Genomic DNA, 12,603 nt, shown 5'->3' with positions numbered 1-12,603 from the left:
CATGAGGAGCGAGGGAAAGGGAATGCTGGTAAGAGATAAAAGTGTAGTTACAAGCAATGTCTTACTCCAGAAGTTACAGGATGGTATCAGAACATAACCAGGCCAGCAAAATATAGCCTTTTTAGCCCACCAATGCCATTCTCTGATTCTCTTCTTTGCTCTTTTAGAAGAGCAAATGTGAAAACACCCCTGCCCTGCAGCACGGTCAGTTCAAATGCAATATTGGGGTGCGAAAGACTGGAGCAGCCAGCTTAATTCTACTTTGCATTTGCTATCTTGAGATGGTTTTCATTTGGAAGACTTGGGAGCACAAAAGTTAAAATATGTTAATATTCAAGTAGTTCAAGTGCCTGTTTGACTGATGTAAGCCAGATTTGCATTTATTCAGTGTGATTCTAAGTGAAATTTTCACCAGAATTAATTGCTAATATAAATACTGCAGAAACAGCAGTACATCAGTGTGCCCCAAATTTCTCTTCAATTGTCTGCAGAAGTGCAGAACGACTAGTTTGTAGAATAAGGAAATTACACGAACACTTCCTTCAAATGTGTTTTTCTTCTTGTTAAGTTGTGAAAGGTCAGCTATTGCTAAACGTCGACATTCTGTGTGAAAGAGAACTGGCGGCCCTGGCTGCCACCAGCCCCAAAGCAGGGCTGCTGTTCCTCTCCCTCCGTGGATGTGCTTTCTTCTGGCAACACAATGCAAAGACAGCCAAAAGTGCCTAAGTTTAGTCCTGTCTGGTGTCTAAGGACAAGAGTCCTTAATGGATTAAAGATGTTTGTATGAGCTTTCTACATTTAGACTCAAGAACTGGGTGGCATCTTTTGAATCCCATCATGGAAATGTGGAAATGTCTGTTTACAGCTGCCACAGCCTTTTGCACAGCAGAAGTGGTAATGAATGCAAATGGTTGTAGTGGGATTGTTCAAATGTATTTTAATCAGAAAGTAATTTCTTCCCTTACACGTTTCACTTTAATTTTATAATAAACAGATTCTCCCATATTGTACAAAAAATATATATAGCACAAATATATAGCACATAACCGTGTTATTTGCTTGGACTTTCTAAAGGATAAGGAGGAAACAGGAAAATCTTACTTTAACAACTTAAAGCAAAAAAAAAATATGATAAAAAATGACACATGCATGAAATAAAAACCCCATTAAAATTATTGGTATTTTCTTCCTTCAGCAAGGTCAGAGTTAACATATTTATGTAATTGGTTTTTCTGATTTTTTTTTAATTGTGGCTTATTTGCTGAAAAGAATAACAAGTGTAAATTCAGTTACTTAAACTGGGCTTTGTGAAGTTCAGTGCTTACAGTTAAATTCTGAATAGAAAAACTTGAACAACTTGCAAGTATTGCTGAGGAGCTCTACTCGACAACCAATAACTCTTGGATTAGGTACTATAACAAGACAGAAAAAAATCATTTCATAATGTATGTAACTAATTGAAACAGATTTTCTGCATTTTACATTTTTCACATCTTTTGTTGGCATCATGCAGAACGTGTGATTTATTTTTGTAGGCAGAAGCTATCCCTAAAAGTAATGAAGTACTGTTAGAAAGAAGACGAGAACTGCAGAAGGAAATTGAAATGAACAAGAGAAGTTTAGCTGAACAGGTGATGTGTTCTGCTTTCTCATACTTACTCACTGTAACAGTTGCTTTACAGCCATGAGAATAAAGGGAATGAAGAAAAACTGATGAGAGTTTCTAGCTGCATCTTTCTGGTGAGACAACATGCAAGAGTATTTTCTTCAGTTTTAAAGACTGGTTGTTTGTCATATTTAAAAAACTGGTCACATATTGGAAGGTGGAAAACATATCTTTTTTCTAGTTTAAGTCCTTCTGAATATCATTAACTATATTGCAGCTAGAAATATGATGGGTATAAATTTTCTTTGGGTATGACACAGTATCTTGTTAAAACAAGGACAATTCAGAATTGCTAAATTATAATTTTTCGTCTTCATAGTTTTGTTATTTCATAGAATCATGGTTTGTGTTGGAAGGGACCTTAAAGACCATCTACTTCCAACTCCCCTGCCAATGGCAGTGACACCTTCTACGAGATTTCTCGATGCCTGTCAAATATACTGAATATGCTGTGGAAATGCAGATTCTTCAACTGTAAGAGTATTAGTACTTGCCACTATACAGATGACTTTATAACAAGCAATATTTTTCATACATAACTTTTTCTTAAGATCATATTCTCTTATCTTCTTACCCTCATATACATTCTCATTTTGTGCCATCTTTTAATTCATTAGCTTTTTCAGGTGGAATTCAGCTTAGTTTTGAATACATATACAAAGGTATTTCCATATCACTATTTGTGTATGCGATATGTTTTTAATGGACCACAATAGTCAGTAATGAACTATATATATAGTTGGTGAAGCCTGGAAATAGGCTTATTTAAAGATTATAGAGGGATGTAAGTGGATTCAAAGGTTACACAAATAACTGTTCTATCATCTAACCTGACCACCAGTACAATACAGATCAGAGAAGTTCCCTGAATTAACTCTTCTTTGAACTACAGTGAAAACTTAGGAAAAGTCCAAATCTTGATTTTAAAATTGCCAGTGTGGGAGAGACAACAACAGTTCCTGCTAAATTGTTTTGATGGTTAATCTGTGTTAAAAATGTGTGGTTTTTATCATCTGAGTTTGTCTAGCTTTAGCTTTCAGTCACTGGATTTTGTTACGTTTGACCTCTAATTTGGGAAGTCTGTTATCAGATTTCTCTTCACTTTATGGCTACAACAGACTCTGATCCAGTTGTCCTCTCATTTTGATTTAAAGAGACAAAGCTCTTTGAGATTCCTCATGTAAAACTTGTTTTCCAAACCTTTTGTAGTGAAGATTGCTGCATACTCCAATTTTGTTACTTTTCTATTTAATAGCTGAAAGACCTGCTAGATTGAGGAAGAGAAATTTCCTAGGTGATAAGATATTTTAACTTGTTGCTAAGGAATTATGCATAACATTTCAGCTGGTATCTTTAAGGCAGTTTTATTATATATTTATATTTAAATCCATGTAGTCTGTATATTTGTGTGCTTTGCAGATAAAACCAAAGTGTTTCAAACTTCAGGTTTGTCAACACTGATGCATCAATGCATAAGGAACTGAATTTGCTTTTCTTCAGGAAATGATATCAGATATGGATGCCCGCACGTTAGATGAATGTATTGCTGAAGAGAGACGGCTTTTCAAAGAGCAGGAAAAATACAGAAATGAGTTATCCAGACTTGCACATCTGACGTGGCTCAAAGTTGAAGAGAGGGAGCAAAAATGTAGGGAAGTTCAGAAAGCCCAGGTAAAAAATTATATCTCATATAATTGGAAGACTGTTCTAAAGTCAAAGCTGGTATAAGGAGAAATTAAATTACCGGTGAGGGGAACCTTACAGACTCTCATTTCCCTCTTCAAAGTTCCACCACCACACAGGAAGCTCACAATTCTCTTGTTTTAGTGGCAATTTATGGTGCAGTGCAATAGTGTACTGCAATATCACAACAAAATTGAAACGAGGTGTTTGAAAGGAGGTTTTCTTTCTAAAGAATAAAATAATTAATTCTGAAAGAAAGAGGCAGAAAAGCAGATAGCCTCAGCTGAGATTCTCAGAAGTACAACAACCATGTGTTTTATTGTGCAAATATATGGACATTAGAAGATAATAGACCTGCTACTTATACCAAGGACAGGTGCCAATTTTTATTTTCCTGATACGCTTCAAGGTTTAAGTCATTCTATTAATTTGAAGGAAGAGGGAAAGAAAACTTTTTCTTCTGAATAGTCGCTGGGTTTGCTGGCATTATAGTATCATGCGTGTCCTATGATTTTGCACAGTCTGCACTAAATACCAGGAACAAACTGATTACACTTTCACAATGTACGTCTGGGTTAAAATAAATCAGATAAGCTACCCCTTTAGCACTTTGGGAATATTTGACTGTCTATACAAATAGAGTCAAAGAAGCATGTCAGGCTTTACACATTTGTTAAAAATAAGTCCATAAACAGATAAAATCATAAAGAAAATAAATTAACACACCTGACCAGAATTGCAACCGAAGATCCACCAGCTTTTCCTAATGCCAGTAAGACCTCCTATCAGTGGGAGGTGAGAGAAGGCCTGTCCACTAAAGGTTAATGACCCAGACTATTAAGGGCTGAAGAGAACTGAAATCAAAAGGTAAGAGCCCTAACAAAATGTGTGTCATTCTACTTGATCATCAGTAATTGCTAAAAGGCAGAAAACAAAATAAAAGAAAGAAAGAAAAAAAAAGTGAAAAAGGAATTTTATTTGAAAATGTGACCAGAAATTCAAGGTACAATTTCAGTGGTGCATATGCCAGATAATTATATTGTGATGGAAAGGCTGATTAACAGAAATAATAGAACTCCAGATAGCAGGGGACCAATCATTTTAAGATGCAGCATCAAATCTATTATCTACATTAACAAAAGTCATTGTAAGATTAGTATACATAGAAAGACTGTGTTCTTTAATGTTACAGTAAAAGTATTTCATTATAATTAGAACAAGTTCTTGGAACAATTCTGCCTCACTGCCTTTTCCTCATCTAAGAGGAGTAGCCATTTGAGTTCCTTCTTTGAAGATATTTCTTTGAAAAATCTAAAGTTTTTAGATTTTTAGATTAGAAAACTCTAAAGTGCTTACTGAATTCTATTTTACATTTCAGATACAACTCCAAAATAGTGTTAAAGAAATAAAAAGAAAGGATCTTGAAATAGAAGTGTATAAAAAGAGGAAAAGAAAAATCCAAAAACAGTAAGAAAATAATAATGATACATTTAATAAAATAATGCATTTTATAAAAGTGTATTTAAAAAAATACATTTAATAAAATATAAATAATTTTAATGTTATAAAATAATATTTTATATTATTTTATATTATTTTATATATATATTATATATATTATATATTATTTATATATTTTTTATATTTTATTTATATATTTATATATTTATATATTTTTAATTATTTTTACATATTTTATATATAAAATAATTTAATAAAATGCAAAAAATACATTTAATAAAATAAGGCATTTTTATCAAGATAATGTGTGCATTAACTTACAATAATTAATTCTTTTACACTTGTCTTTTCTTCAGACTCCAAGGATTTGCTAAAATATATGATGTAATCCAAAATGAAAGGAATAAATGTATAAATTTGGCACATACTGCTCAGCAGAAAGCAACTGAAATTAGAAACCGGGTAAAATTGATAGGAAATGAAATAGAAACTTTAAGGAATACTGTTACAACCAAAGAAAGGTGAGTTTTAACTAAGCTATAGATCACAACTATAAAAATAGGAAAGAATTACAGAAAATCCTAAGAGATAATCCAGTTCAACTTCAACTACACCTATTTCTTCCTTGACAGCTTTTACCCTGACTTTTAAAACCTGATCCAAACAAAAATGTTGCAACACCCTTACATAATCTGCTCCAATTTCTTATCACCCTAACAATTCACAATTAGGCTGGGCATCACTGCATGGCAGGGAAGCATTTTTGAAGTTTGTCTGGCATCTGTCTCACTTTCCTAAGCCTTGAAGGGAGAAACTGTCACTGCATTTCCTTTGTATTACAGTTCTCAAGCCTCTAGCATCTGAATAAGAACAACACTGTTGCACTCTTACTTGCTCATCCTTAGGCAAAAATGAGGTCCAAAACATAAGCTATTCCTCAACAGGCTGCTGCATGGTACTAGTAAAGGAGTCACTAGCTAGTAACGTGGCTGCCTAATTATTAAAATAGAACTAGGTTTCTTGGGTCAAATTCAGACTGAAGTCTATAAGGATAACATTTATTTCAGATCAAAGAAAACATGGTTTCGATTTCCAGACAATCCTAATCAAAATGAAAGTTTGCATTGACAACAAAGAGGGTGAGGAGGAACAGTTGGGGTGTGATTCTATTTCTTTTCTCCTGGTTCACTATTTAGTGGAGATGCCTTTTTGCAGTCTTTTTGTCATCCTAGTGATGATATTCTGCTTGGTGCTATACAGATGGAATGACAGTGTCTCTGAAATTGGAAGCTGGGAAAGAAGGAAACTAGCAAAGAGTTAATTGTGCATACAAAGAAGCACAGCCAAAACTGAGTTTACAAATAATTTGTTTTGCCCCAAACTTTGTTTTCTGGTGCCAACAAAAAATTGCACAACCAGGCCTAAGAATGTATTCAGGATACATTCACTCAAAATATATTTTGAATCTGCGTGTAGCTTGATTTCAAAGTCATGCTGGAGAAAGAGGGAGAAGAAGTGGCACTTCATTGATTTAAGTCATTTTGTTGAGATGCATAAGCTTATATTTTGTGCTAAAATTGTTGCGGTCTTCCCAATAAATTCCTGCTGAAAGGAGGAGAAAGGCTAAAAAGACGGGTATATATATATCGTCTAGACATCAGAAATAACTTATTGTTGTATACTGGACCATACTCCAGTAGAGAGCCAACAGACATTTTGATTTCTGCAAACCTGGATTTAAAAGTAGCTAAAGGTAATGAATTATTAGTAATTCTGTACCCTATGGGAAATATTTCTAATCCCAGTAATAGACTTTAGTATCATTGTATCCCTGGCTTAACTGCAAGCTACACAATTTAGAGGACAGAGCATCAGTCCAAAAAGATAAAGGCTCTTCACAAATTATTTGATAATACATTGCATTTCTGCAATACTGCCATTTTTTCACTCTGAAACTTGCTTTACAAAAGTTTAATTCAATACTGTAATACCCTCTGGACCTGGGAAGTGTTATACACACAGGCAAAATGAACCAGAAAGAAGCTCACAGCTTTGCACGGAGTAATTCAGCAGCTTAATGCTGGAACCAAGGATGGGAAACGGGATATTTCATTTGCAGTTCTGTATTTTAACAGGGGACAATACTGCTTCTTTCACTACCTCTTTCATACATTGACATGAATATCTTCCCAGTGTAGCTAAAGTAGTGTCTTGCTCAAGAAGTGATACTTACCACAGATTAAATGCAGAAAGTCTAAGTTCCTTGTTGTTAGCAAATAAATGACCCATGTGGCAACAAGAAGCTGTCTTGAACAAGGGACCATCATCCAAAGGCTAGCAGGGTCTCTTGAAATAACGTGTTCCTTTCTTCATTTTTATGGATCTGTGAGAGGAGCTTGTCACTGATCAATGTTGTGATTGTTTTGAGACAAGGGAGATTTTGAAACAAGGGAGATTGATAATGTCCCTTCTTGTGTTGTGGTGTGCTATAAACCTGGAGACCTTATTTAAATATTGCTCTTAAAATGGAGGGAAGGACAGGTTTTCTACACACGAAGAATTCCCATCATAGTTTATACTTCTACTCTTGAACTTTATTCCTTATGTCCCCTTGGGCTACCCAGTAAAGGATAGAGCTGTGGTGCAGGGCTGCATTTCAAGCACTTAGCTGGGCTGTAGTCCAGATCTGTTCAAGCTGGAAAGAACTCATACAGAGAAGCTGTTCTCAGAGAGACTTTCTACCTCTTGTAGTGTGTCTGCCAAGCAGAGGGACATAGAAGACCCTTTGTGTATTTTAGGAATTAGTTTAAGCTCTGCTTTTAATAGCTGAAATTACTTTCAATTTAAAAGGACTAAACTTTCCTGTTTTTCTGTTATGTTAAAGAATGCTGCAGAGACAACATCTGAAGAATACAAGTAATGTAGCAATTAAAGACAGTCTCAAAACTGATTACTCCAAACTTCAGCGAGTCATGGATGAGATGAAAGAAAAGAAAAAGCAACAGCTTCTGGATCTTGACAGACTTACCAATCTTATCTCCTGCATTGAAGAGGAAATTGTGCAGCTACGCAAAAAATACGAAAGGGCTATTCAGCAAAAAAATGAGAGGTATACACATAAATTTGATGTAATAAAATGTGTGATTTTGAAATTCATCAGTCAACAATATTTTTCAACTTATGAGCAAGTCTAATTACGAATACTACAAGGCTGCCTTACTCCAGAGCTTCATAAACAGCCCGCCTCACTGCAGTGCCATTGCTGCTGTGCATTTTACAGGTGTTTGTTGTTTCTCCATAGATAAAGACAATTGTTCTTCAGAATTTTTACAGAACAGTACCATAGCTTATCTACTGAATGCCTGGAGAGCTTGTACCCTCCTGCTCTGTTTGGGCTTTGTGTATATCTCTCGTATAAAAACACAGTTGTAGAGCTCTCTGATCCTGTTAATCCACTTTAAAAGGAATGCTTACAGAGGCCAGAAGAGCTTTAAAAAGCATATGAAACACCAGGGTAACCTTTGCAGTTGTGTGTTCTCTAATTTTGACATTGTAATCATTTTGTTCTCTATTTAAAGTGTCGTAATGATATCAAAATAGCATTTGTGAAATTTTGGTACATTTTCCTAGATTATTACTATCATCTTTCAAGCTTGCCAGTTATGTTCTTGAACAGAATTCATTGAATACGAGCCAAAAATTTTTAAGTCTTACCTTCTGGGCTTATTGCAGTGGTCTTCTGCTCAAAAGTCGAGAAGAAGAGGTATGCATTTTATATGAAAAAATAAATATGCAAGAGATGTTGTGTAGAAATGGAGATATTGAGATGCAAGCTATGGATGAAAAGATCAGTTTTCTGAAGATGAAGGCAGCTGAGAAGAAGAGACAGATTAAATTTTGGTTTAAAGCACTACCAACAAAGAAAGCCCTGGATGCAGATTTGGTGGTACTTCAGATACAGGTTGGTGGGAAAGAAACCTTTACCTTTCTGTTTGTTCGTTTGATTGTTTGTTTGAGTTATTCTATATTTTAAAACAAAGCACTGATGCATGTTTTTAACATCACATTTGTGAGTTTCTAGCTTATGACTCTGACACTTTGCCTTGCACATACCAAACACTGCCTCGCTATGGAATCTCAGCTGGTCCTCCCCATAGTCGTAAATGTCAACATGACTAAACTGGAGAATAGTACTCATGGGGAAAAAATGGGAATGGAGATAAAATTTGTTAAAACTGTATTGATGGGGGTAGGTGGAAGGATGGGGATATACTTAGGTCTTCAAATTCCTGAAATAATAACTCAATTCACACTTGACTGTGAGCCTACTCTGGAAACTCTGCTGCCCACAATGATGCCATGTACATTTTCTTCTACACAAAAACAGTGTGAGTTTTAGTTCTAGTTACAACATGACATTAAACAATTAACAAACTGCAGTGTTCGTCATTGTTCTGGACATTCTTTCCTTGCTTTCTGAAATGGCTCATTTACTTTTGACCTTATCTCCAGCTGGTAATTTTTTCCATACATACTCAGTTAGTGCCTGCACAAAATTGTAAATTATGGTGTACCATTGCCATCTGTAATTGCTTGATGGGAGCTGTGACTCACTGTTAAATAGTGCTTGCACTATTCTGTTACTTTTGGTCTTTTAAAGAAATTATATGCTCTGCTAAAAGAATAAAACTTTCTATAATACCTTATACAAATCATACCCCAAAGAGCTGTACTGTGGAATTACAGATTTCAATGGTGAATAGAGAGAGTACGAAAACAAGTGACAGACTAAAGAAAGTAAGAGATGTTTAAAGGTAAGACTTAGAATGAGGCTGAGAGTCACAGAGACAAATGCAATAATGACGGGCAGATAGTTTCTGAGAACTAAGAGTCAGTAGTGAAGCTTTGATTTTTGTGTTCTGCATTCCTGAAACTTTCTCCTTTGTGATGATGGTTTACGTGAAATCACGGTTAAAGAGAAGCTGCTGATACAGGCTCTTTACGTCTTCTTGCTATAAGAGCATAAAATTAAAAAGTAGGAAAATAGTGTTGTGAGGCATGGAATAGTCTCAATAAATGTTCCCAAGTCAAAGATTTGTCAGTGAACAATAATCACAATTTTGATTAATCAAACAATCAGTTCTCAGCTTTTTTAATGTAACTAAATACTGTGGTTACTGAAGCTGTATTACATGGTTCAAAGTGGCCATGAACACAGCCATCTCCTTGCGCTCAGCCATTCTAGCATTAGTACTGTTCCTCCTGCTGGCAATAGCCATTATGTCTAGTGAGAAACAGTTTCAAACCATTTGGCTTTATCTCCATGATTCAAATAAAAGCCATAAGCCCAAAGCTGAATTCTGGTGTTGGTTGCAAAATTCAGCTCACTAATTTCTGTCCTGATTACAGCTCCTGATTACCCCCAGGTTGAAATCCAACTCACTATCTGCTCTGTTACAATGTGCCAAGTATTTTACAATAATGCTCATTTGCCCAAAACTTTGATTTGGTGGGGTCAATACAGACCTAAATCACTCATCTCGTCTGTGAATCCAACCTCTGATGCCAAGATGAAACCTGAAGAGTTGTTACCAGCTGCTCCAACTTTAAGTTCATGTTAGGAGCCCACTGGACAAATTATCCAAATAAATGGATATGGTCTGTTTATTACTGGAAAGAGTTAGGTGTTCTTGCCTACAGAGGAGATCCTGATAACCTTATGTGGCAAGGAAAATGTTCCTCTTGGAGGTCTTTATCCTGGAGGCACCTACCTCTCCCCTTTGATTACATAGGAAACTTTGAATGATGTAGGAAGGGTACCTCAAAAGGCATCTACATCTGAAATACAGTTGGACTATCTGAATTAAGCAGGACAAATTCTGTACCTGCTCTTCTTAAATTTTCTTTTCCCCCTTTCCTAGCCTTCCTGTCTTCTTAAATCTTGAGTATTTTCTAAACTTTGTAATCTTATTCTTTTCTGTACTGTTTTTCTCCTCTCCTGCATTTCCCAATCTTCCCATTTCCCCAGAACTTCTTTCTTTTTACTCAATCCAGTGGTAAATTAAACTTTCTGGTATTGCTTGCTGAATGATCTTCCAACAACAGATATCATTTCATATATGGTAATATTTCAAATATAGAGGGATCTGAAATGAAAACAAGCTTCAGCATCACAAATTAAAAAATATTTCAATATTTGCTCTTTGCTTGCATTTGATGGAAATCTTTTCATTTTTTTTTCAGAGACGTTGTTTGAATTTAAGTATCACTTATTCTAACCAGATGCATTCATCATCATTAAATTAGCTATTCTGAGATGGGTTGCCTATTGCTGCTGGAGGTGTACCTCTGACCAGAAGGATGAACGAACACAGTGTATTCAACAGGCTACAGCAACCGCCCCCCTGTCTGGGTGGACGTGGTACCCACTGGGGAGTGGAAAAGCACAGATGGGGGCTGTGTGATGAGTCTAGAACAAAAATTTCATCTGGGTCTCCCATATTCCACATGAGCTGCTTAATCATCAAGCTCATGGATGTTCCACTCTTACACTTCCACACCAAAGGCTGCACATTTCCACAAAAGAAAGCAATGCTGATGAATAGATTTTATCTAATAAAATACCAGAGCTGCTCTAAGCCAGTGCTAATAATGTGGACCAGGTATTTTTGTTACTATCAATGTAAAGCAGTAAAAACAGAAATATTTCAAAGTACTTTATCTGACACAGTACCTGGTGAGGTTCTAAGGCGGTTTTCTGTGGGCCTAAAACTGAGTAACTTTTTAATTTTGATTGCACATGGATTTTCCTGCTGACTGAAATGACTCGTGAAAACCAGTCTGCCTTCATGCATCAATGAGAAATACTTGGCACTAATCATTAATTAGTCCAACGAACAGACCCGCTGAGCTGGCAAGGTGCTCTAGGTGGCACCTCCATGCCTCAGAGCTAAGCTAATGTACTGACAATCTCATAAAGGCATTTGGCATAAAAATTTATCCAGGTTATAATACTGCCCCATGAAAATCTACAGACCACATCATCCTGCTTCTGGGTGCATTTTTCTGCTGTTCCTGAGAGGGCTGAGCTGGTCTTTCAAACCTCTGCTGATGGAAACTCCAGTTCCCCAGGCAAGCTGTCCCAGTGCATCCTTAACAGTGGAAAGATTTTCTTAACCTTTAGCCTGATCCTTTCTTGCTGCAATGTAAGCCTATTGATTTTTTTTTTCTTCCATCCATCAGGGACATGACAAACAGATCATTCTTTTCCTCCCTGCAGCAGCGTTTCATGTTTCTGGAATAAAGTTAATCACGCTCCTCTCCCATCCTTTTGTTAGGCTACACAACCCTACTTCTTTCCATCAGCCCTTACAGCTAATGTTGCTTAGATCCTTCTTTTCTGTCTTCTTTTTCTATTTTATTATTTTTTTCCTTGACACGCAGTGCCTAATAGCAGTGGCTGAGAGTGAGAGGATTCATTCAGGCATCTGGCTGGTTGTAATTCTGCTTATGTATCCAGGTATGACAGTAGCCTTTCTTGCAGCAGCACATCTTGATTCACATTCACCCTGCAAGTATACCAGGCCATTTTTTAAGGTATCTAATCAGTTGGCCTTTATTCTGTATTCCTACAGATAATTTTTCCTGCCTATATGCAGCACCTTGCATGTGTTGTTTGATATAATTTCATTTGTTCAAACCTTTTTTCAGATCATTTGGGATTTGAATCATCTGCTCCAAAATATTTGCAGTCTCTCTCAGCTTACCCTCATTCTACTGATGTAGTACTTGCC

At 36.0% G+C, this 12,603-nt stretch overlaps 1 protein-coding gene across 2 annotated transcripts in view; it reads left to right on the top strand.

The window, feature by feature from the left end:
• Positions 1 to 12,603, top strand: part of CCDC146 (coiled-coil domain containing 146) — an 82,305-nt gene that overhangs the window by 61,994 nt on the left and 7,708 nt on the right. For both annotated transcript variants that reach the window (XM_040544556.1, XM_040544555.1), the window contains exons 11-16: positions 1,536 to 1,631; positions 3,167 to 3,337; positions 4,728 to 4,816; positions 5,167 to 5,331; positions 7,695 to 7,919; positions 8,543 to 8,771. In XM_040544556.1, the coding sequence (XP_040400490.1) occupies positions 1,536 to 1,631; positions 3,167 to 3,337; positions 4,728 to 4,816; positions 5,167 to 5,331; positions 7,695 to 7,919; positions 8,543 to 8,771 (975 nt within the window). The remainder of the gene's footprint in view (positions 1 to 1,535; positions 1,632 to 3,166; positions 3,338 to 4,727; positions 4,817 to 5,166; positions 5,332 to 7,694; positions 7,920 to 8,542; positions 8,772 to 12,603) is intronic.

Source organism: Cygnus olor, chromosome 1, assembly GCF_009769625.2.
Source record: "Cygnus olor isolate bCygOlo1 chromosome 1, bCygOlo1.pri.v2, whole genome shotgun sequence".
In the NCBI taxonomy this organism is placed as follows: Eukaryota; Metazoa; Chordata; class Aves; order Anseriformes; family Anatidae; genus Cygnus; species Cygnus olor.
This window is presented reverse-complemented; position numbering and strand designations above follow the sequence as displayed.